The sequence below is a fragment of the Suillus subaureus genome (assembly GCF_016647635.1).
Source record: "Suillus subaureus strain MN1 chromosome Unknown BJ212scaffold_1, whole genome shotgun sequence".
Lineage (NCBI taxonomy): Eukaryota > Fungi > Basidiomycota > Agaricomycetes > Boletales > Suillaceae > Suillus > Suillus subaureus.
The window spans coordinates 1,991,252-2,014,973 of NW_024538557.1; the positions used below are offsets into that span (position 1 = coordinate 1,991,252).

A 23,722-nucleotide genomic window follows, 5' to 3' on the forward strand; every position below is an offset into this window, starting at 1 on the left:
ATACAGCAGCACAGGATGGCCTTTGTCCTGCCATAGATATGGTCACAGGACGATCTTGGCATATATACCGCCAGTCTGCATGCTGTATGCATGGCACGATCTTGTACGATGCTGACTGATGCCTTGATACCACGTATATGGCGTTTTCATCTCTTTCCTTCGTCAGGAACCGGTCATTATACATCGTGAGCTTGATTATTATCTTGGACATGATGTACAATCAGGATGTATTGGGTAACTGATTTTGACTATCTTATCTCCCTGGCCTTTGGCAGGAAGCAGTCTCGAACCATGATCAGCTGCCAGTAACTACGCCCACACACGTCCGGCTGGAATCACCTGTGACCTTCGCTTGGTTCTTAAAGGCCGACCGAGACTTAAACGGATGTTCAAGGACACCCCTGTACCCCCTCGGCTCAAATCTCGAACCTCAGTGTTAATATGCTCCGCACTCGCTCCTTCGTTTTCCCCGTCCTATCCGCTTACCGCTGACCAGATTTCTATATGCGTGATCAACTCCCCCTCTCTCCGAATGGAGCACGAAGCCCCTGAAGTACAATTCAAAGCAAAGTCTCCCGGTCATCAATTACCACATCTAGTCGCCGTCTTTATCTCGTGGCTCACGGTAACAAGCGAAATCGATAACGATCCATCGTTCTTCGCGGATTCACCTAGTGTGATTACATCGAGGTCCTGCTTGATCAGCGACGATCTACGTCGTTACTACCGATCTGTGCCTCAAGCTGCCGGTAGCTGCACCGTGACGGTCGGTTGATCGATTGGTTTTACCCCGGGGTTATCCAGTTTTGCTACTGGTAAGCCGTTATTGTGCGCAGTTATCGTTGTATGACGGCGATTATCTTTCGGTGATCGATAGAATCCTGACAATTACAAACACACCACTACGTTAGTCATCAGAACGCCTTTGTCAACTCAACACGCACATTCCTCAACTACTGATCTCACACCGATAATCTCATCTTCGAACCTCCGCGCATTATCTCTGTGTCAACACGATGGATCCTCACGGTTCTAGATGGGTTACCAATAAGGACCGTCAACCCAGAATGAAGCTCCATACTGGACGCTTGTCGTGTGTTAGAAGACATCGATGCACGTTTTATTCATATCGTCCGGCGATCTCCTTGTGATAATCTCATTTAGAGCCATTTTGAACACTCACAATGAAAGAAAAAACGTGAATATTGGACATTACTGCGCGCCTCGACTTGTGATTCACCTCTCTTGTCTGATTCTCGTAATCTTCAAGCTGGACGGTACCGCTGTGGATGATTCGCGGTCGACGAAAGTTCTAGGAGTAGATGGGGTAGCAGCACAGTGCCGCGTTGCGAATGTCTTTGTTTAGGGATGGAATGCTTCCGAAGATCGTGATGTTGCCCTGCTATGTGTGTCTACCTGAAGCCATATCTGAGTCCTATTATCAATTTTACTCACCATTTCATGATTTCCGTGATCATGTCCCAAGCGATGGTGCTAGACGATGCCCTCTATCGGTACGACGACTATGCGTGGCACTCCTATCCGAGGCCGCCATATGAATACACCTGCATACCAGGCAGTGATTCGCCAGGTCGATTACCCCGGTGATACCCTTGAATCCATGGATCCTCCAGCTGCAGCGTATCAATTGAAGGCCGGCATTCTTATTTGATATCCATATTCATTTGCGTGCTCACCTTGCGCGCTCCGAGTCTCAGGCTTGCATTCCGGCATGCAGATCAAATCGTTCACTATAATATTAATGCTTGCGCTGAGTCATCCGGATCCCCTTGAATCCCTGACGGGGATAAGAAAGTGGCGGCATGTAGACAGCTCTAGTTGATGTGCTGCATCGCAGTACTAGTGTGTTGATGGGTTGTGTTTGAGACGTCTATGATTGATTGAACACATTTTCTTGCATCTATGCGTGCAGTGGGAGTCTGTCGTACGTATTAACGTTCTAATCAGCAATTGAATGATCTGTGAACTGATCAAACTCACCAGATTTTACCCGTGGTATGCTTGTCTTCTGATTTCGTTCTTAACATAGGCTCATTCATATCGCCACCAATCAAGTGGTGGCGTAACACCGCTCTTTTCTCTTGGAGTTCGAGAATGTCGAGAATGTTTCAGAGGTCGACGACGCTCCTTTCAGGGACAACAAGTTTGTCCTTGGTCTTCAGACTTCAAAAAACACCGGTCGGTCCGCATCGCGTACGTTTACTTACGTCAAGAGGTCCGCTTTAATCCCGCTCGCATTGTCGTGCCGCAATTCTCAACTCGAGGCGCTAAGAAGATCATGGAGCCAAGCTACTCGCGGGAGTCGATCAAGCGTCTACCAGCTATGCCTCCCCGCTTCCAGACAAGCGCATTCACGGGCATCATTCAAGGCGAGGCAATCTGTCATGGGAGAACGTAAAACACCAGCCTCCACCTGCGTGTCGTGTAGGTTCAGCATCAGTTGCCCAAGGTTTGGTGAATGTCATATATTGACATACAAATTAGCGTTTTGGCGCTTCGCTTTCGACGTTGATTCGGATCGTTGCTCCGAGGGCCCTCTTGCGTGACATGCATACTATTACTTCGCAAAAGAGAGTTTGTGCCTCAGGATATACATCATGGTTTGCATGCGCAATTATTCCCTGAAGGGCCCAGGCATCCTCAAGCATTGTATCCCCATCAGGAGATCCAACAGTGAGTGGAGATTACTTATCGCTGTGCTACAAGGTTAACCGTGGCCAAGAGAGACTAATGAATCCATCTCTAGTCTACCGAATGTCAATCAAACCTTCACGCTCACTGCGGTCTTATTGCCCACGGTCTGAGGGGCAACACGGTTCACTGTTTATTTCCCACAGCTCCATAGCCCACGTCCAATGGACCCACAGTGGCGTGATTTAAGGCTTTTTCCACAGGTGAGCATTTCAGTCGGATATCATCGGTTGAACTAGTGAGCTGTGTCCATTTTCATTCGATCTAGCTCCAGTTCCCTGAAAGCATTCCAACAGCGCAATGCAGTTGTCTGTATCATTTACTCATCTGTTGCATGAGGTTTCTGCCTGTTCGTCGTCTGAGTTCGCGACGCGACGGATTTGTGCCTATATACTAGACCGGTGTTCCCATCAGCCGTCTCTATCATGTCACACATAGGGGTGCGTAAACACTTTTTCGACTGAATATCGTGCCTTGATAATCTCACAGCGTCGTCGCGAACCTTAGCTTGGGTAAACTCTACTCAGTACGCGAAACTCGTCATCGTGTTTGAACCGATTACGCTTTGATGGATCTGAGCTTAGACTGGTCAATGAATGAATAAGGACAGGGGATAGCATCTTCCCAAATACAGTGCGGCAAACGCGGCCTTGGCTGACCTGCGATAGGCTCGCTGTCTAATATCGCACCCTCTTGGCTAATTCTGGCCGCATCACGACTAGCCTTGGGTACGGCTTTCTTGGGGAAGAACGAACTGCTATTTTGAACTTTGACCGTCCTCACTTGGTCTGCCCTGGCCACCGGATGCACAGCACCACGGTAACACAGGAGACAAAGTTTGCCAAGCAGTCGTATCTTCGACGTCCCGAGCCCCACTACGCCCATCTCCACACTGATCGCATACAAAACTGGATCACCGGACACCTCCATACACTGCCTATATGAATAGATATCCCGATCTTGTATCCAACAGTTGCACAGCGATGATGAACCTGGCTAATAGTAGGACCATATTCGATCTCGTCGGGAGAAGCTAATGATAGCTCAAACGCTATTCTCGGACACCACTCGCGCACCAGTAATACTATTTCTGTTTTGTGAATTGGAGTAGCCATACAGAATACCCAATATGCCCATGGGATTCAACATCCCTTTTGCGATCCCAGGGACGCCGTAGATAAATGTGATTCGTGTCAATAAAAGATGGTCGAGCCCATGAATGTTAGTACACAGTGAAAACGGTTTGTTGTAAATCGGATGTGCGGATGTGCGCGAAGAGAAAAGTAGATTGATATGCATATAGATCGAGAATAATGAAAATTAGATCATGCGTCGGATTTTTCTTTTGGCCTCAGGATAGGGTGCAGGACCTGCTCATGCAACGCCTTCCCGGCGGGAACCTGGTCGCAACAATTAGTTTACCCGACTCAAAGATAGACTGGCCTCTCTAAACGCACCATCGGGTACACGTGCTCGTCAGTTTCGACCTTGCACTCCAGCAAAACGGGCTTCGAGCCGTCGTATTCCAGGAACTCCTTCATCTTTGCAGGAAGGTCTGCCGCAGATTCGCATCGAATCGCGTGTACGTACATAGCTTTAGCAAGCATGACGAAGTCGGGATTTGTCATCCGAGTGTGTGAGTACCTGGAATCATAGAATAGATCTAGATTTCTCATGAGAACCATCCATATATTGAAGGTGGGATCGACCAACCTTGCCATTGCAAGACCATACCCTGGAAGTCGTTGTTAAGGATAAGGACTTTGACACCGATGTTATACTGCGAGGCAGTGGCGAGCTCCATGGCAGTCATGCTAAATGACGCGTCACCATCGATATCAACAACAATTTTGTTAGGCGCCGCCACTTTGGCACCAACGGCAGCAGGAAGGCCAAAACCCATGGTCTGCAAAACTGTCAACGTCTGACATCTCGTGGAAAAAGGCGATAGCTCACACCAAGACCACCAGAAGTAACCATTGAACGAGGCGTCTTCCATCGGAAGTGTTGGGCCGCCCACATTTGATGTTGACCAACACCAGTAGTTATGATAACATCATCCTTCTTGTGGGCCGTCTGCCGGTCCAACTCCTCGATAACCTCCTGTGGCTTGCATCGTGCACCAGACTTTGAGGGGACGTATGTGAAGGGGTATTTCTGTTTCCACTCTTGGATGTCACCGAACCACTGTGTGCGTGGTGATGATCGGATCAAGGGGACGAGCGCAGCCATGTTGGAAACGACGTCGCCGAGGACAGGGATGGAAGCATTGACGACTTTGTTGATATTCTTCGGCTGAATCTCAAAGTGGATGATACCTCCGCGGCCCTGCGAGGCAGCAGCTCGGGCAGCAGGTGCGAAAGTATCAACCTTGCCCGTAACACGGTCATCAAATCGTGCACCCAGGGCAATAATAACATCCGCCTGTTGCATTGCCAAATTTGCGTATGCAGACCCGTGCATGCCAAGCATATGCAGGCTTCTCTCATCTGTTTCGTCATAGGCACCGAGGCCTTGCAGAGTGGTCGTTACAGGAATGTTACCCTCCTTAGCCAATTGCGCAAGTAACTTGGGACCCAAAGGTGATGAGAGGACACCATTGCCGGCAGTAAATGATAGGTCGTTGCGACTGGTTGATGAGGTTGGCAGCTTGCTGGATCAACGCCATGTCGATTAGAGAAGAAATAGGCTGCATAGGATTCGCAGGTAGAGTGTGCGAGCCTGGAGTAGTCGCTTTGTATGGCAGAGGTGTACGAAGAATGCCAGCAGTGACATCCTTGGGCAAATCGACCAACACAGGTCCAGGACGCCCAGAAGTTGCAATTTTGAATGCTTCGTTGATGCGTCTTGGCAGTTCTGCTATGTCCTTGACCATCACGTTCCACTTGGTGCAGCTACGTGAAATACCAATAACGTCGGCTTCTTGAAACGCGTCAGACCCGATAGCCGAGGTTGCTACCTGGCCGCAGAAAACAACGAGAGGAACGCCATCAGAAAGCGCATCTTGCATTGCTGTAACGACGTTGGTTGCGCCTGGACCAGAAGTCACCAGGACGACACCAGGCTTTCCTGATACGCGAGCATAACCTTCTGCCATATGCCCAGCGCCCTGCTCATGACGAGGAAGAACGAAGTGGAAATGTTTAGAGTTATAAATGGCATCGAACACGGGAAGAATAGCCCCGCCGGGATAACCAAAAACATGCTTCACTCCATGCCGAAGCATCATCTCGTGAAAAATCTGACCACCTGACATGCCAACAAAGGAATGATCCAGAGGTGTGTTGGTATGCGACTCTAAGTCAAATGGAAGATTATTCTTCTGTGGCAGCTGCTGGAATCCAGGAGCTGGGGAAGGTCGACTGCGAGTGGATACTATCAGATGACTTGAGATATGAAAAGACACATGAATAACACGCACGCAGCAGGAACCGCAGTAGCATCTCGAATTGATGATCTACTGATACTTCTAGCATGGTCTCTTATCCTAGCCTTCGCGTCGACAATCGAAGATGATGCGACAGTTGAGCGGGGGCGGGTAAATGAGACTTTTGCAGTAGATTTTGGTGCATTGCATACACGAAATGTGACAGGGAACGACATGGTCGTCGTTGAGCAGAGCGACGAGAACAAGACAGGTTTTGAGAAAGCGTTGCTTTGAAACAACAATTTTTGAAGTCTTGGAGGTGCTAAGAGTGACTCGACTCACACCTAATAGTCGGCCGAGACCTCGATCGGGAAAATCCGACTAGGCCCGATCAATACATGAGCTGTCAAAGAACGACAAATCCATGTGAGCGCATGATCATCAACTAGTATGAATTTCCCTGAGGGAAGTCAGCAAGTGTATCAGTAGTTTCTTGCGCCGTAGCACGGAATGTTTACTGAGCACGACACAATTAGATTGATATGCATGATGTAGATCTGAATCATCTGATATGACGATGATCCTCCTGAGTCCAGGCTCTATAGATAACAGAACTCTATGACGTTAGTTATAAAAGTCCTTTAAAGCACATGCTACACGGCTGCTACTCCACCCCTCGCCTAGGGGGCCAGACGTCCCCATCCGGACAGCCGAGCCCATCTGGATTCACAAGACAGCAATATTTACACCCACATGCCTCGTAGTCAGTAATTGTGCCATCAGGTCCACAAGCATACGCAAAATCGTTGTCGTTGTCGAAACCTTGCATGCTCGTTGAGCACCTCGCTGGATCTGCGGATACCAGCCGTAAGCACGCGGTCTAAAGTCTGCACGTAGACCGCAAAAGTGTTTACAAGAGGGGTGGCAAGGTGAGCCAATGGGTGGTGTTTCCAGATGCAGCGAAAGCTACGCCAGCCATCGCTGCGGCAGATATGATCATGATTGTGAGTGAGGTGAATATCATCGCTGAAACCTGACGATTCCCTCTGAGTCAAAAACTACGTTAGCTTTTATACACAGGTAGTGTAGGGGCAGCCAATCTTCATGCGCCTGCATCACTGGATAGACAGATGCACCCAAATTTCAGATTTGCAGTTACTCACTAGTTTCAAGCCTAGGTCGTGAACCTAAGCTGGCCGAAGCCGCAGCTTCGGGGTGCGAAGTGTACGAAGGTGACGATGCGGGGTGCTGGAATTTTCCCACGGTTTGGCACGTGAACTTCCGTGACTTGCGTTTGAAATACATGGTCCCAAAGATCAGAGTCTACCAAGCACTCGTTATCTGCAAGCGAGGAGGGTGGAGGCAGAGGTGGACGCTCCACACGTGGATCAAACTTCGGGTCAAGCTCGGTCGCAACGTCTGGCAAATGATGGTGGATAATCTCTTCAAAGAATTCAAAAAACCTTGCCTGATATGAAGGATCTCGAAGTTTCTGGTGCATGTCCGTATACACGCACCGTCCAACCAAATCAAAGAAATGACCGTGCAATGAACCTCTTTCCGCGTATTCCGAAGACACGTAAAAGACCATGATTCGTCCGAAAATGCCGCCTTGCGCAGTGGAAGATTCAGTTTTGAAGTCCTATCCCAAAAGATGTTCGAAGCACATGCGCCAGCAAAATTCGAAGAAATCGGCGGCAGCCACTAGGTCACGAGCGAGGCGAAGGGCACGTTCACGCCCACAAATCAGGCGTGAAAATCGATGGCTGAGATCCACGATGGTGTCACCATACATAACTTGAAAAATCGGGCTGTGAGCGGTGCTGGGATTAAAGGCAAGGAACAGGTGAGGTAGACCAAAGTAACTAAAATAACTTCAAATCTGCTTCGAGCCATTCGGGAAGGAATACTTATCAAGGGAGGTTATACAGGAGATGAGCAGCTACTCAACATGGTCGAGTGGAGGAAGGTGGGGAGGAGACACTACGTGGTGTGCAAGGAGGCACCTTGGGAGCCAACGGCACTCTGCACTGTTGGTGCTACCATAGTATTGGAATGCCACCTGACAAGCGACGCAGACTGGCAAGGGCCCACTGCTGCAGTGAAGCACATCAAAGACGCGACGCCTACGTGCATGGTAGAGTTGCCTCGCACAGGCCCATTTGCAAGCGACGATGATGTCACGGTAAATAATCTGAAGTTACTGCAAGAGAAAGCTGCAAAAGCCAACATCTTCGGGCGACAAGGATTCTTGTCCGAGGATAGAACGGTCAGACTGAAATTTGAGCACGAGTTTGTGAAGGTGAGCCCGAATAGAGACGGAGAAGATCACGCGTTAACATGAAAAGACAGAGAGGGCAGAAGGTGGCGGAAGATAACGACATCGGGGAGTGGCCCACGCACACACTAGAGGCACGAGAAGTGTTGGACGAGTCGTCAAGGACGCATTACGCAACTCTACTGGCGGCCTTTGCTTTTGACGGCGCAGTAATCGAGCCAGGAGGATACGGTCGACACCTCAAAGGCGCTCTAGTGCAAGTGTACTTCACACTAAGACACATCAAGGGCGAAAGAACGAACACGTTCAGAGCCAAAATCACAGCCATAAGAATCCTAGTACCGCCCCCGCGGATCAAAACTCGCCGATGTATAGTGCAAACGGACGACAGAGTGGACCAATGATGGTACAGGAATTGGACTGAAGGTGGGAGGAAGGACGCTTGGTGATTTAGGGATATATCTCACAACGCAAACGTAGGATACAGGATCAAGTGGACTGGAAATGAGAAGTAGATCAGATTGATCAGGGTAGCTGTACGAATAGGCACTGCTGGCAAAGCGTCGGGAAGGAGACTAGATCTGAATGCAGGACCGATGCCGAAGGAAATTGGCTCTGTAAGATGTGTGGAAAATTCGGATCAGTCTGCGTCGGGTGACTTGGGTCACCGCCACGAGCATATTGATAAGTTTCTCACGTGACCACCATAACCTTCGCGCGGTGTTCCGTCTTGCTTGTGCTCGTCAATCCTTATGTCTGCAGCAGCTCAGTTCGTGAGGCAGGGGAAAAAGGTGAAATTCGAACGTTGTTACGCGGCTAACTTATGCTGACTTTGAACCGAGATCGTTGCCATTGGCAGAAACTACTCTGAGCACATCAAGGAGCTCAACAATGCCAAGACGAAAGAGCCTTTCTTCTTTCTCAAGCCCACGACGAGCTACCTCCCTACTGGAGGAAAGGTTGAAATTCCACGCGGTGTAGTAGCACACCATGAAGGTCCGCTTCGACATTATGCTCTTGTAATAGTTCTATGAATTGCAGCGCAGTTGAACTTGGCCTCGTAATCGGGAAAGGCGGTCGGGACATTTCCCAGGATGCAGCGGAGTCCCACATTGCGGGCTACGGTGGGCAAAATGTTCTGTGAAATGTTTTGAATGCTCATTAGAATACATAGCTTTGGCTGTCGACATGACCGCACGAAATATGCAGGACGAGGTGAAGAAGAAGGGTCTGCCTTGGTCTGCTGTGAAGGGTTTCGATACGTTCACTCCCATTGGGTGTGTCATGAGAACATGTTATGTCGATGTGTCTTGAACCTGTGATCAGGTCTTTTATCCCCAAGTCGTCCGTGTCTGATGCTCATGACCTCAAGCTCTCCCTGAAGGTTTGTCTTAATCGTCGAGCGGGAATATGTCTTGACGCGATTCTTTGTGTGCTAGATTAATGGTGCGATCAAGCAGAATGGCACGACTGGGGACATGATTTTTCGTATCCCACGACTCATTGAACACATCTCTTCCATCATGACCTTGGAGGTGCGTCAGACTAATCGTGTCCGCAGTCCTGATTTATTCACTCGAATACACAGGAGGGTGATCTCATACTCACTGGAACTCCTTCCGGTGTTGGTCCTGTCAATCCAGGTGACAGTGTTGAATGCACTCTTGCTGATCCAACTGGGAAAGTACTTGCTGAGCTTCAATTCACAGCAGAATCAAGGGGTGGAGGGTATCAGTTCACGCCATAACTAGCCTTGAACATATATTACATGAGACAATGAATAGAAGAAATATGTGCTGTGATATGTACACATGAACAGTAGAGCATCATCTGAGATGATGCGCACAATACGCTATGAACACACCGCTTTTTAACTCCAGTCCTTACTCTCCTCCAGTCGTCCGTTTAAATCATCCAACGATATTGGATGCATTCCATTCGAACCCTTTCCAGGGTTGCCGAACTCGTCCCCTTCTGATTCTGAACCACTTGCCAAAGTCCAGCTCCCAGCAGTCGGGGTGAGCTCACCGTCATGGATGCTGTCGTCTGAGCTCTGAAAATCCCCGAAGTCAAAGGAGTCATCAGATGAGAAAGACGATGAAAAATTGAAGTGATCTGGGGAGGTTGCCGCTGCATCGGAAAATGGGCCAAAACCATCGTCCTGGAGGGAGTGTCAATAGAGCTCAACGTGAGAGAAGTAGAGTTATTCACGTCATCATATTTTACCCCAAAAGGATCATCAGCAAGCGCCTCCCTCAAAGCACCACTAGGGCCAGGATTGAATGCATCCTGGAGGGGCCAAATTACTTCAGGGAAATGATACAATGGGGATATACCTACGTCAAAACCATTTGAAGACATTTCTTGTCGATTTCCAGTATTTCTCCGAAGGGGTGGTCTGCCTAAATCAAATGACGATTGAGCCAGCCACCCGCCGTCTTCTTCATCATCTTCATCCGAAGCATCAGATGATGAGTTGAACTGCTCTCTTGAGTGCATCTCTTGAGCCAAGTAGCGAGCAAACTGGACAAAAATGAGCCAATTCTCTGTTTCCGAGTGAAGCAGGACATACTTGTGGAGGTCCAACACCATGGTCGTCTTCGTCATCGTCCATCGGCGCAGGACCGAAGTCAGCACTTGTTGCCCTTGATGGTCTTGTGGTCACAGATCTCCTGAATTCACCAGTAGTTCCAGGTCCTGTGGTCGCAGCTGCATTCATCGATGAGCCTCTATCTTCCTCGTCAACCGTCCATCTACCACCAGCACGTGAATTTGAGGTAACGACAGGCCTCCCTCCGCCAAGGAGGCTGGTATCCCGTTTCTTGGTCTCATTAAAGCGACCCGTCACGTACTCCTGCCAAGCAGGCTGAGGCGCATACTGCTCAATGATTAACCGAAGGTTGGGTGGATAATGCTCAAGAGCTCCAATAACATCCTCTGCCACCTGCGTCAGATGGCCCATGTAACCAAGCCGAACACCCTTTGCCTTTGAGCTAGAGGAGTATAATTGAGATCATGCAACGATAAGACGAAGCGTGGTACCTTTCTGCATCATTTCGCCTTTGACCGTCGATGATACGTTGCATGATATGAGCATCCCGGAAGAGAGAGATCGACAATTCTTTGTTCAGTCCTCCATCAGTCCTACCTGTGAGAATTTGGTGGATGAAATCATAGACCGTATTGTGCAAAAAGTTATTCCAAGGGAATTCGAAGAAGAGGTCCTAGTCAAATGTGTAAGTACAGCAGCAGTACGGAAAATTGGCAACTCACCAATAAGGTCCCCAAAACATTGGCCTCCAAGAAGCGCATTTTTGTTGTCTCTCCTATCGAGAGACCTGGCACTGTATCAATGCTAACCATCCGTTTGGAGCTTCTGCGCGAATGTATGGAAGGAGATTTTGCAGTCGAGCTATCACTACTACTAGACGTGCTGGAAGTCCGTTTTGCAGTACCTTGAGCTGCAATCTCGGCAGGTGGAGCTAACGATGCTGCATTAAGCGAGGAAGGGTCGATTATTGGAGGTTCCTGTGGCGGAAGATCTTCTGATGGTGAATGTTGCAGCTTTGGAGGGTCATCCATCATGATCTCCTCCAGGACGTCGTCATCCGAGCTGCCAGGTTCATCATCGCTCATGTCTTCATCCGAATCTAATAGCGAAGAGCCTCGTGATCGGTTTGTGACGGGCAACTCCAATGCAGGCTCAACATCGTCATGGTTGTCGTCCATTGCGTCCTGGTCTCTTTCATCTCCGGAACCGATGGCAATTACACGAGCAAGATGCTCCAGAGATGATAGCCCGCCTTGTAATCGACCTTGCTTGTCATAAAGATCGCTATACTCCCCGGGACGGTTCAATATAGCCATGTTGGAGCAATGCAGGAGTTCAGCATACAACTCGCATATCCGAAATCGTTCGAAGGTGAGAGGCGTGATCACACCTACAGTTGTGGGTATGGGGCCTTGCTGAGGGGGGAAGGTTATATCAAGAGTTCGAGTGATAACCGACAGACTCACCAAAGATCGTGGTCGACGAAGATATTTCTCGAAGGTCGTGAGTCGTTCGCCCATAATCTCCAGCAAGGGGCCCAGGTGAACCACACCCATTCTGTCCGACATCTCCTTCATGGATTCTTCAAGCTTCGCGCGCCCATTTTCAGCCCCTGCCAGCTGTTGTTGGATATGAATCAGCCGATTTCGCAGGGTATGGAAGAGGTACGGTTCGAAATAATCCGAGTTATTTTTCCGAATAAGTTCGATGACCACAGATATCGAGTGGACAACAGAAGAAACGGAGGAGTCAAGATTTGGGAGTCCTGAGGTGAAGGAACTACAATCAGTAGAATCATCATCGTGGATGGCTTGCTGAGCTTCGGCTTCGGCTAATGAACTGAAATCGCCTAATATGTAGTCAGTTAATGTTGAAACGCTCTCGGGCCGCGCCAGCTCCCTGGAAAAGAGATTCGAAGCAACTCCATTCTGCAGACCATCCGTAAGTCCTGGCGCAGGTGACGCAGTAGCCATGGAAAGTATCCCCTTGATCAGTTCTGAAACCACTGTGTGCATGTCGCTGGTGTGCGCCGGGGAAAGCAGCTCAACCAATCTGCCCATAAGGTTCTCCGACGAAAGCCACTGAATTGCGATACTGGGTAAGCTGCCACGCAGAATGCTGCATATAAGAGCATACTTCAAGAACCCCTGCACCACCCGGGACTTCGTCCAGCTGGATAATACGGACAAGAAGGTCAACCACGGATGGCGTCTCAACATGTCGCAAGAGGCGCTCTACGACAGATGGTTGGGATTGGATGAAGGCGAGCATCTGAGCACATAGCATAGCTCTAGATTCGTCAGAGGACGAGGGGTGAAAAGATAGTCATTCACCTCCGCCGGCTTCTTAGTGAGGAAGACAGCATTAATCTTGGCAAAGTGAGAGGCCATGACCATCTCTGTCTTCATCTCTTCGGGAGATTTGTCGAGAACCGTTTCCCAGAACGGTGTCAGCAGCTGGTCCGACGAATTGACGCAGGTTTCCACTATCGACCATATTTCACTGCAAAGAACTTCTGTAGCGACATATGGATATCTAGAATTGATCAGTGGAGTTGCCCATGAGGCAGAGTACCGGAGATAAGGCTTACTTGAACCGTCCTCGGTCCTCTTCGCCTGCAATCTGACCAGTCACATACCCCAGAAGTCTTTTCAGGACGTCTACACGCTGAAAGTAGTCGATGAGCCGCGTGTTCTGCGACTTACATTCCTGTAGTAGATCGTCTTCGTCTAGAATTGCCTCTAATGAAACATCATCCTTGTCCAGTAGACTGTCGATGGAGGATGTGTTGTGAAATCCGAATCTACTCAAGAATAGAGTTCACACTGCATTTTAAAACTACAATATGTGGAAAGGGAAAGAAATTACCTCCAGAACATGGAAGCGGAGTGATGTTGTTGAAACTGAGGAACAGAGCTGAGGAGCGCTGTCCAAGTCAGGGCCTGCCAGCCAGTGTGTATAGTTGTTACTTGATTGGTACTCCAAACACAAGTCCCGACAACATGTAGTTAAAATTTCAGAAGGATCCAAAGTCCATCAGTTGGTATGTGATTAACACGACTGTCCAAGGATGTAGTATATAAGTCAACAAATGTAAGGAATACTGATCGCATCAGAACTTTGCCATTTATCAGCATGCGGTCTGTCACGAGTCGGATGGTTTAACCACATACCCGAATCTGATAACTCCCACTCGCTTTGGTGAGGTAGCGTACCCACTTGATGCTATGATAATTGCTTTTCTCAAAGACTTTGAGAAACCGGACAATCAGACCAGATGCGGTGAGCATCAAAACTTCAAAATCAACGTCAATAGGTGGCCGAGCCCAAACTTGCCGAGTGGTAGTGCTAGTAAGACCAGCAGTCGCGTTGAAGGTGCACTCCTGTCCACCTTGAATCCGTGGAATCCTGGACACAATATAAGCAGCAGTCATCCCAAGTGAACCAGGTGACATACTTCCATACGACCACGTTTTCGGCAGGTACATATTTAGCCTTACCATTTGCAACTTTGCAGTCCACGCCAGTCGTGTTCAATGGTGTTGGTATCCGTAAAACCACGTTGGTGGCGGACAACTTGGTCCCAAAGTTGGCTTTCACGGCGATGTTGTACGACACCTGCGTCGTCCCAATCTCATTTACCGTAGGGATCACTCGCAAAGGCAATTTGACATTTGACGTCGAGCGGTACCTGCATAACGTATATTTTCAGTGGTTTGCTGTGGAACTGAGAAGGATAAAAGTGACTCGCCTCATCAGTTCAAATTCGCCATCGGGAGGAATAAAGCTGATCGTGCGGCTTGTGTCGAATTCATTGAGCCTAACACACTGGTGGAAGCGACAGTCATCCAGCTCTACCGCGTCGCTTGCCCCGCCTTGGCTATTCTTGTCAATGACAAGCTTGTCGTTGAGACCGAATTTGCATTCTGGCGTCCCAGACAGATACGCGCGCATTTGAATATGCCCATCCACATCAGCACGGAGGACAGTCCCTGGAGAACAATCATGAAACACACGATGCACAAGAGGAAGTCCAAGTCGTCAGCACCTTTTGCACTCATGCTTAGATTGACAGTTTCCACCACGTCGACAAATGCCTCATTCTTCTTGTATTTCACATCGCCACGTCGCCAACTTGTCGCTCCCGTGGCTTGTGTAGTGATTTTCGAGGACTCCTCCTAAAGTCCCGTCAGCAGAATGTCAATCGACCAGTAAGGGAAAGGGCAAACAGCTGCTATAGCCGAAGATATTACGCTTTCTGTGGTGATATAAGATTTGAGGGTGTCGATCTCGCTGTTCTGAGGATATCCGTAGTCACTGATTTCTGTAGAGCATTATTGATGAAGCGCCATCCAGACATATAAGAACGTCTTACCATCAATTAATTCGTATATCAGCACGAAGTTGTTCTTGACGGATTCCTCATCCACTTTTCCAAAATATGACTTGGCGATACTAATAAAACGGTAGCAAAATTCAAAGACGAGGGCAGCATTTGCGTTTGTCCTGAGCTGATGATTAGTGCAAAAAATACAGCTAGAGGTGTGGGACACACTTTGTCACGCAGACAATGTAGAGGTTATTCACCCGCACATGAAAGAAACTGGTCGAGCCCAACGTTATGATGGGAGATCGCACATCACTGTTAGACACGACTTGTATCCGGAATACGTCTGCGATGGATCGCCTATAATGCATAAGACGAGTAAGGGCGTGAATAGAAAGCGATCCTACTTGAAGTCTGTCCGATACAGTCTGGATATGAGAACCTGGCGTCACGAATTCGTTATAAAGAGAAGACGATGATGAGACAACCAAGCGCACCTCTCCCTTCTGATTGAATATAAAGAATGCCTAGATACAACACTTAGCACTGCCGATGCCAATGTTGAAAACGACCAACCGAAATCATGAATATTTGACCAGGTCTGTTTGCTGACTTGGAATGGTTTGCGGAATAGTATGTAATGACAACGGAAGGAAATCTCACGTTCATCATCTGACAAAAAAGGAAAACCCCTTTCATCGCTCTGGGAAAGCATCACACTTCGACGTTTAATTTCTTGTCACCAGTCAGCATGCAATATAGTAAATATGCCCAGGAACATTTTCAAAATGCAGGCAAGTACTATCAAGGTATGAAAACGCGTCAAACACGCAATATGTCTAGCGTCCTGACATCCATCATATCTTGAACAGCAACCATGACCTGTGATCCAAAGCAATTCTCCTGTACTCTCCACCGCGCTGATGCACCAACAGGACTGTACCAAAAGGCTGTCAAAGGCGAACGATGAACCTCAGAGATCGCAAGCGAGACTCTGAATCAACTGGCTCATCCTCTCCATAAGGCCCGCTAGGAGAATCATCCGATGAGGACTCGGGCTACGACAAATCTTTCAGGCTGTTCGTATCGTTATCGTCTGCAAAGTCAGGTAGATCAAGGTCATAACGACGGACGAGCAAGAATGTCTGTCGGGTGGCCCTGTTACTCCATGCCCAGCGACATCCCGATCACGGGAAATTTTGAAGAATGGCTGCAACTTGACCAAAATTCCAAATCATACGTGACTTTGTCCTGGATGTCATGCACTAGCAGCAGCTCCTCTTTCCCGCCTATGCGATAACATGTCCCAGCTGAAGTACCTTTGACCATTTCAACATCGATAGGCTCCGTGTGGGGGCGCATGCGCCACAGATGATGATAAGATCTCCATGTACTCTGTGCTTTCCACGAAGTGTGGATCTGTGCATCTCGATTCAATACACGCCCAGCAGAGGTGTTGAATAGATGAAGTGGGGCATTTTCCAGGTGAGCATGAACGACTCGTCGAATGGCAACTTCTACTCTGACATGATGCTGACGCAGATCTGGAGAATGAGTCAATTTTCTTCACGTTGTCGCATGAGTCATTTGGGGCTTACCTTGCATCCCTCGGGAGCATGTTCCGATTCGCAAAGCAGTAATGATCAGCACAATTGCTAGGAAAATAACAAATATCGTCCACACCGTCTCTGCATCATGAAGGGCCTCTCGAAATAGGTTCCGTTCCAAATTCACCTTACTGGGGTATTCAAAGAGGGTGCTGTGGATCACTGCCTAAATTATGTCCACGATGGACCAGAGCAACACTTCCCTTGGCGATCTCTGCTGACGAGCAGCTCCCCATTGGTAGAAACTGCGACACAGTACTTAAACCCCCGTTGTATGTTCAAGCGCGTGTTCAACTTAGCCGGTGTTCCACAGTCACACGGTCTTGTCGTCCGATGTAGTGGCAATGAACTCGAAGATTCGAGAGTCATCGCAAGATGGCGAGCGAGCGGACCAGTCGCATAAAGCAGTGGTGCAACGCTACCCGACCTGGTCTCCAAGTTACATAAATGGATTCCCGGAATTTGACTGTTGTGTCGAATGGTGCTGAGACAAGCTAAAAGCTGCTGGCCGTCAGGCAACCAAACAGCACTTCAAACTTGCTTTATGTAGCACCGGTTAATTCCGCGACGAACTCGGAGTTATCGGTGTGCCAAATCCGAATGGTATAATCCGTTGGGGGTTCATTTTAGTCCACCTGTGAGGACATATCTTGGACATGTCGCAAGGACAGTGCCAACGCCCTTCACATTCCATAAAATTTAATTGCATCGCCAGCTCCGCCGGCGAGTCTCCTGCAATCAAGGGACTGAGCTCACCCAGCCTACATGCTTCATCAGCAACTGACCTGGCCGCAAATTGCGATGGATGCAATGATTCTTCCTGCTCTTGACATCCCAGATATGATGATGGTATCATTTCCATCACTCATAATTTGGCTCTCACCGGGAGACAAGGCGATTGATAATTCCCCGTCCTGATGTCCCTAGAATGGACTTCCTACCATACTCCATTTTGCACGTCCCAAATTCGCAGGGTTCTATCATATGAACCGGTGATGGCCCGACGACTGTCTTTGAAGAACGCGGCTGCCTCAACCCTCCCCGTGCCCTCGCATCGTCCATGTTGACGCTGGCTGCTCCTCCACAGCAAAATCTCTATTTCTTGCTATCTGATCAAGTATCCCCGACATCTCGCATTGATCTAGACAGGGATGGCTAGTAACATACTTATATGATAGGATTACCGTATGGAAGGTATTTTTGGTGAGGTGCTTTTTTTTGCCAATACGGGTGTGTACTTATCAAGCGTTCTTGTTGGCTCCGTAACCACGCTGCTACCAATGGATGTCGTTTCGCTTCGTCGGTATCGCTGCCCCTATCCGTCATATCGGTACTTATAACCCTTCATTCAATAAAGAATATACGTCTCATACCATCACGCACCACAGTTAATTCCGTAGCTTGAACCCATCTGCTATTCTCCCTTGTAACGCACCCTACTTTGCCACAGAAGAACTAGGAATGATCGTGTTACTGGTGTGTGCTCATTTGCCTGGTTGACCTGATAGCCAACCACCAATCTATGTACGCTTAAACTGCACAATCAAACTGCAGGGGAGTTATCATGACAGCATGAGAAACAAACTCGCCAAAGTGACTTCTATGCAGTATCAATAGCACAAACTGACCCATGATCATCATGGCCTATGCGATGGCCTTCACGCGTGATCCACGTAGATCTCGTGGGCAAGCACCTGAGGCATCACTCGACGAACTGGTACTGTCATCCAATGGATTAATTCCCTGTCCCCCAGGCAATCTGGCTCCGCTCGGGCTGGATTGAATCCGTTTTTCCCCGGCAGAGGTCATTCCTTTATCCGAACCTCGTGAACAGGGTCGAGTGCCACTTGTATCTAGCATATAGTCCGAAATGCGGATTATTGTCGGGTGTAGTCCTTACCCAGGGCTTTTGTAGCATGGTTATATAAGAGGTGATGACGGCTGTACGTTAAATCCACCTATTTTATCCCTTCTAGCGTTCTCTGGAGATGGTCGTGGCGCGCAGCCTAGTCGTTGCCAGTATTGGTTTACTCTGTTCAGGCTCTTTTGTGTCAGCCCTTTCCTGGAATGCGACTGAATACATGTTTATATTTGGAGACTCGTATACCTCTGATGGATATAACGTTTCTGCTGGTATCAACTCGCCAGACCCAGTATATGTAAGCGTCTGTGCCGTGTTTTGACCGTTTCTTGGGCTGACTTCATATCGTCAGACTTCATCGAATGGTCAGAACTGGGCCGAATTTTTGAGTAAGTAACAAGAGAAAGGGACATTACTGTGTCTGACACCGTAGTAGCCAGTACATACAACCAAACAGCCGTGAAGGTGATTGCATAATCTACTTATCTGGCTGGTATACTGATATATAAAGTCCAGACCTTCAACTTAGCTTACAGTGGTGCAACCATCGATGCAGCCCTTGTTCCACCTTATCTACCCACTGTGCTGTGTGTGTAGAGTCCTTCTATTCGGTTGTGGTCTAAATCATTTTTGCAGTTCTGTGGTTAATCAGGTGGCTCAATTCAACGAGTACTTGGCATCCAAGCCTGCTGGCGCTACATGGGAAAGCACAAACAGTCTGTTCGCCGTGTGGATTGGTATAAATGACGTTGTACGCATATTCCGCACAATCTTGCGTATTTCGAACAGTTAAACGTACATATCCAGGGAAACTCTTTCGGTTGGGTGGGTCATTCTCATTGTACTCGGGATGGGAGTATTTGTCGCTGATCGGTTTGTACCCAGACCAACATAACTCAGGTTGAATTCTATGGAACTCTCATGGACCGTCTGTTTTCCCAGGTGAGGGGGGGTTGTACCCGGAGCGTTCGATATGTTATTGACATTATTAAAATCAGGTTGACGATCTGTACTCAAATGGCGCTCGATCGTTCTTGTTCCTCACTGTCCCGCCTACCAATCGCGCACCCCTTTTCGTCGAACAAGGTCCTACGGCTGCAGCGCAAATGGGCATTGATATTGCTGAGTACAACACACTGCTCACCCAATACGTGCAAACCTTCGAATCCAAGTACCCAGATCTTGACACCGTCACTATAGTAGACACTCAGCCCATCTTCAACGTACTTCTTGACGAGTGGCAGACTTTCGGTTTCGTAAACGTCACTGGTTACTGCACAGCTTACGAAAATGGCACTCTCACTCCCACTTACCAGGTTGAGGGTTGTGCACCTGTGTCGAGCTACTTGTAAGTCAGTTCGAAGGTCCCAAGCGATTCTAATGGCGTTGTTTTGTAGCTGGCTTAATACTCTGCACCCACTGTTCACTGTTCACAAGTATGTTCCTGATGTTAAGCGCCTGATTGTTCCTGATGATACTATTTCTATCTAGCATTTTGGCAAAGGCGATCTCCACCACCCTTAGTGGTTACCCCACTACGCAGATCTCCACTTAAACCTAAAGCGATGTTCAGTTGAGCCGTGCGGTATGCGATCTCGGCCATTGTCGGGACAGTCAGGAGTCAGCGGAATCCGTAAATGATGCAAGACGTGGGCTAGCCAATTTCGAAGCTGTGCGTCCGCATGGTGGTCAAATGTATGAATGAAAATCTAGCAATATCATCTGGCTTGTAGGCGTCGCGGGAGACATGATTGAGCATGTTGGGAAGATGACCTGTCTATAGCGAGAGCGCTATGTGAATTTAGAGACAGCGCGTCATCAAATAAGTACTGGTCACGGGAGGGCGACTAACTAGTACTTGCTTCTTCGGATGAGTCATGTTGCAGACATTTATGTATCCCTGGCGCTCAACTCGCCACGAAACTCACCCGAGTCTCCTACCGCCTGTGCCAGAACATGAATACTGACACGAACAACTCCTCTGCAACTCCAAGAGTCGTCTTCGTTCACCATGCGACTCATCCCGAGAGGGACAATCAGTTCCGTGCTACAGCGGTTTCCAGCGAATACCTCAAAGCAAACCAGAAAATGTTTCGCGTACAATGTTCACAGTGTCAAACGTCATTGGAGAAACCTTTGAAATGCGCAAAGGTAACGGTCAAACATACAAGTGATGTTACGGGCGTTCCTCAGTGTTACAATATTATATTTTAGTGCAAGAGCGTCTGGTATTGCTCAAAAGAGGTAAGGATTTGCGACTGGAATGACACAAATGTCTAAAGTGCTGATATCGTGTGCAGTGCCAAAAGAAACATTGGTGAGAATGCTGCCTATTGTTGCTGACCTCGCTCCAAGTTTTGGACTTGACTCACACCACAATAGGTCCCACCCACAAACCGAGATGCCACGAAGTCGAACGCTCCTCAGGAGCCTTCAAATTCACACGAATGTTCATTTTGAATCCGATACTCATGGGGCTCCTCAAACTCGGTGTCGTCATCGACTGTGGCCTGATTGACAATCCCCGGATCGGATTCGATGTGCCGTTCGGGGTGCGCGTTGATATTGCCATCGAGCCGAGTAATTGCCTAGACTTCGTTGGATTGTATTTCAACAACAAATCTCCTGGAGAGAAGCTTCAAGGGATGGTACAGGTCAATGCCATGACACCGTGGGAACTTACGCCGGTGCGGGTAGACAAATGGCGTGAGGCTCGGGCAAGGCATGACGCAGAGGGTTTCGCCAAAGATCCTGTTGGACTCGTGGATTTCATCGACGTTAGCTGCACAGAGGACCTAGGGAATGCAGTAACCGCTGAGTTACACTTCCCACCTATTATCCTTGATATGGCAAAGGCGCGGGAACCATTCTTAGGTGTCTCTGCTGTCACGGGCGCTGAAATTAGGAAACCCATGAGTGCTATGACATGTCTAGAGTAGGTTCTCTGTTCTTATTTTTTGAATTCTAGCAATGTCCCTTACGTTGCACAATGCACAGGACTCTCAACATGCATATTCGGGCAGATAAGGAGAATCAGTTGCATTTACGCACTGAGATGACAGATCAAGATAAGGAAGTTATTCGCGCTGCAGGTCGCAACGAGAACACATATCTGGCTCGCATTGTTAAAGAGAAGATGCGAAGAGAACACATATATGCCGATATGGTGCGACTGACACGCTAAGTAGTTAAATGTGAGCGAACATTTTAGACTTCTCACTAGTCTTTCTGAATCTTCACATCGAGACAAGGAAATTCTGGCACGAGCAATCTGTATCCTCTCGTGACCCTTCAAGTTGGTCTTGTACTGTGCTTCGTCCCATCGATGGGGCCTTGGTTCTTATGTTGTATCTGCTGAAATTTTGACATCTTGAAGATGCTTGCAGTTCTGTGTAGTCAAAGTCTTATGAATGATGCTTCTTGCGATTGAAGCATATGGACTGCCATTGACATGCTGTAATCGTGACTCACAATCAACCTTACATTCAGTCCATCGGTCGGCACGATCTTGATCATTCTCGGTCTTCGTACACGAGTTCTTTCGTCGTATCATCTTTGCCGACACCCTCAAATTGACAATGCAATCGCCGGAGGATCTTGTATGGCAAAGCTGAAGTCATCATGACAGGTTTTTCTGCAAATGGTCGTGGCACGCGCTTCAGTTGCCGCTAGTATTGGTTCATCGCAAATAGTCTGTTTGCCGTTTGGATTGGTGTAAACGACGTTGTACGCATGTTCTGCACAGTTCCATGTATTTGCATGCTCAAGAGTCAAATATAAATATGCAGACGAGATCTTTCGGCTGGGTGGGTCATTCTCACCATTCCTGTGATGGGAGTCTTTATCATTGATCTATTTGCATGCAGACGAACATAACTGAAATTGAATTCTCATTGACAGTCTGTTTTCTCAGGTGGTGGAGATCATACCCGGAGCGTTCGATATGCTATTAACACAATTACAGGGCCTCAGGTCGAGGATCTGTACTCAAAAGGGCGCTCGATTGTTCTTGTTCCTCACTCCCACTAATCGACCCTGCACCCGTCTTCACCGTGGTTGATACTCAGTTCATCCAGTACAACGTCCTTAACGAGTGGCAGACTTTCGGTTTCGTGAACATCACTGGGTACTGCAAAACCTACGAGAATGGCCCTCTCACTCACACTTACCGGGTTGTGGGTGCTGCGCCCGTGTTGAGCTACTTATAAGTCAGTTCGAAGCTTCCAAGTGATTCTAATGGTGTCGTTTCGTTGCTGGCTTAATGGTCTGCAAAGGCGATCTCCACCGCTCTTAGTGAGTACCCTTTCACCCAGATCCTGGGGCCTCACTTAAACTCGAAGCATTTTTACGACTTTTATGGTTTTCAATATATTCACAATGCTCGATTGAGAGCGCTCTCGGCCATTTTCAACAATGTTGAAACAGTCAGGAGTCAGCGGGATCTATGGATGACGCAAGCTCATTGAGACTGATGTAAAAGTGAAGGCGCTGACGCGTCCAGCGTATTTAAACGTACAGCAGACGATATGAGATAGTTTTGATTCGTTGCTTCCAGCTTCAGCGCTTCAGCACCCACCAGGCTCCATTGTGGTCCAGTGACAGTTCATTATGCCAATCACCGAATTCGCATCCCTCTCGTTGATCCCCCCTAATACACTCTCCGACCCGCATGTAGTAGATCTCTTCTCCAAAGTTTCTTCCTGGCAATTATCCTCTTCGGGTTATTCATTAACCTTCTTCACAAATCCGGCAGAGCCTGCTGAGATCTACCTCATCACTGGATGGGATGATGTGCGCGCTCATGAAAAATGGATAGCCAGCTCCAAAAATCAGGAGCTTCTTCAAATCGCGGAGGGGTTCCTCAATATTATTGGAATGGTTCACTTGGACCTGGATTTCAATGAATTCCTAGTCGGAGTTGAGTCACTGGTTTGCGTGAGGTCCACTGAAGCCACGAAGGGTGTATCAGAGGAGGCCAAATCAAAGAGTGTGGCATCAATACCTGAGTGTGGTTGGATT

General features: G+C 48.3%; 11 protein-coding genes across 11 annotated transcripts; 7 read left to right on the top strand and 4 right to left on the bottom strand.

Moving 5' to 3' along the window:
* Positions 1-3,833: 3,833 nt before the first annotated feature.
* Positions 3,834-6,315, bottom strand: BJ212DRAFT_1494353 (thiamine diphosphate-binding protein; the record flags this gene model as incomplete). Its single annotated transcript, XM_041341515.1, has 6 exons — positions 3,834-4,112; positions 4,170-4,375; positions 4,426-4,618; positions 4,669-5,341; positions 5,376-6,074; positions 6,134-6,315. The coding sequence occupies 6 exons, from the start codon at positions 6,313-6,315 to the stop codon at positions 4,038-4,040; spliced, it is 2,028 nt and encodes a 675-aa protein (XP_041200302.1). The 3' UTR covers positions 3,834-4,037.
* A 517-nt stretch (positions 6,316-6,832) lies between these two features.
* Positions 6,833-7,556, top strand: BJ212DRAFT_1294729 (uncharacterized protein; the record flags this gene model as incomplete). Its single annotated transcript, XM_041332241.1, has 4 exons — positions 6,833-6,842; positions 6,863-6,946; positions 6,977-7,083; positions 7,227-7,556. The coding sequence occupies 4 exons, from the start codon at positions 6,833-6,835 to the stop codon at positions 7,554-7,556; spliced, it is 531 nt and encodes a 176-aa protein (XP_041200303.1).
* Positions 7,557-8,376: 820 nt separating this feature from the next.
* Positions 8,377-9,056, top strand: BJ212DRAFT_1312482 (uncharacterized protein). Its single transcript, XM_041334053.1, has 2 exons — positions 8,377-8,783; positions 8,838-9,056. Exon 1 carries the CDS (start codon positions 8,420-8,422, stop codon positions 8,759-8,761), a length of 342 nt encoding a protein of 113 aa, XP_041200304.1. The 5' UTR covers positions 8,377-8,419; the 3' UTR covers positions 8,762-8,783; positions 8,838-9,056.
* Positions 8,936-10,183, top strand: BJ212DRAFT_53958 (uncharacterized protein). Its single transcript, XM_041343447.1, has 7 exons — positions 8,936-9,148; positions 9,200-9,353; positions 9,404-9,481; positions 9,532-9,634; positions 9,684-9,741; positions 9,797-9,892; positions 9,946-10,183. Exons 1-7 carry the CDS (start codon positions 9,110-9,112, stop codon positions 10,102-10,104), a joined length of 687 nt encoding a protein of 228 aa, XP_041200305.1. The 5' UTR covers positions 8,936-9,109; the 3' UTR covers positions 10,105-10,183.
* BJ212DRAFT_54019 (SIT4 phosphatase-associated protein-domain-containing protein) lies at positions 10,168-13,835 on the bottom strand. Its single transcript, XM_041343450.1, has 11 exons — positions 13,777-13,835; positions 13,499-13,711; positions 13,242-13,443; positions 13,045-13,179; positions 12,375-12,989; positions 11,631-12,323; positions 11,400-11,581; positions 10,930-11,350; positions 10,698-10,880; positions 10,569-10,646; positions 10,168-10,518 (listed from the first exon to the last, which is right to left on the bottom strand). Exons 1-11 carry the CDS (start codon positions 13,785-13,787, stop codon positions 10,228-10,230), a joined length of 3,024 nt encoding a protein of 1,007 aa, XP_041200306.1. The 5' UTR covers positions 13,788-13,835; the 3' UTR covers positions 10,168-10,227.
* BJ212DRAFT_1312506 (Mu homology domain-containing protein) lies at positions 13,836-15,864 on the bottom strand. Its single transcript, XM_041334054.1, has 11 exons — positions 15,812-15,864; positions 15,733-15,762; positions 15,643-15,677; positions 15,464-15,595; positions 15,284-15,414; positions 15,138-15,232; positions 14,957-15,086; positions 14,660-14,900; positions 14,366-14,599; positions 14,082-14,316; positions 13,836-14,026 (listed from the first exon to the last, which is right to left on the bottom strand). The coding sequence occupies exons 1-11, from the start codon at positions 15,818-15,820 to the stop codon at positions 14,021-14,023; spliced, it is 1,278 nt and encodes a 425-aa protein (XP_041200307.1). The 5' UTR covers positions 15,821-15,864; the 3' UTR covers positions 13,836-14,020.
* A 357-nt stretch (positions 15,865-16,221) lies between these two features.
* Positions 16,222-16,988, bottom strand: BJ212DRAFT_54595 (uncharacterized protein). Its single transcript, XM_041343464.1, has 4 exons — positions 16,919-16,988; positions 16,834-16,842; positions 16,369-16,779; positions 16,222-16,312 (listed from the first exon to the last, which is right to left on the bottom strand). Exons 2-3 carry the CDS (start codon positions 16,838-16,840, stop codon positions 16,397-16,399), a joined length of 390 nt encoding a protein of 129 aa, XP_041200308.1. The 5' UTR covers positions 16,841-16,842; positions 16,919-16,988; the 3' UTR covers positions 16,222-16,312; positions 16,369-16,396.
* Positions 16,989-18,830: 1,842 nt separating this feature from the next.
* On the top strand, positions 18,831-20,258 carry BJ212DRAFT_1257430 (carbohydrate esterase family 16 protein; the record flags this gene model as incomplete). The annotated part of the gene is made up of 10 exons (XM_041329853.1): positions 18,831-19,001; positions 19,056-19,092; positions 19,140-19,168; positions 19,220-19,290; positions 19,340-19,454; positions 19,511-19,528; positions 19,589-19,645; positions 19,702-20,051; positions 20,101-20,139; positions 20,195-20,258. 10 exons carry the CDS (start codon positions 18,831-18,833, stop codon positions 20,256-20,258), a joined length of 951 nt encoding a protein of 316 aa, XP_041200309.1.
* An 892-nt stretch (positions 20,259-21,150) lies between these two features.
* On the top strand, positions 21,151-21,887 carry BJ212DRAFT_1474611 (uncharacterized protein; the record flags this gene model as incomplete). Its single annotated transcript, XM_041339122.1, has 2 exons — positions 21,151-21,638; positions 21,701-21,887. The coding sequence occupies 2 exons, from the start codon at positions 21,151-21,153 to the stop codon at positions 21,885-21,887; spliced, it is 675 nt and encodes a 224-aa protein (XP_041200310.1).
* Positions 21,888-22,354: 467 nt separating this feature from the next.
* On the top strand, positions 22,355-23,111 carry BJ212DRAFT_54893 (uncharacterized protein). Its single transcript, XM_041343472.1, has 3 exons — positions 22,355-22,509; positions 22,570-22,616; positions 22,668-23,111. Exons 1-3 carry the CDS (start codon positions 22,453-22,455, stop codon positions 22,909-22,911), a joined length of 348 nt encoding a protein of 115 aa, XP_041200311.1. The 5' UTR covers positions 22,355-22,452; the 3' UTR covers positions 22,912-23,111.
* Positions 23,112-23,311: 200 nt separating this feature from the next.
* BJ212DRAFT_1238312 (uncharacterized protein) lies at positions 23,312-23,599 on the top strand (the record flags this gene model as incomplete). Its single annotated transcript, XM_041329561.1, has 1 exon — positions 23,312-23,599. A coding segment is annotated over one exon (288 nt), but the record flags the coding sequence as incomplete, so codon positions are not given.
* Between the last annotated feature and the right edge of the window lie 123 nt (positions 23,600-23,722).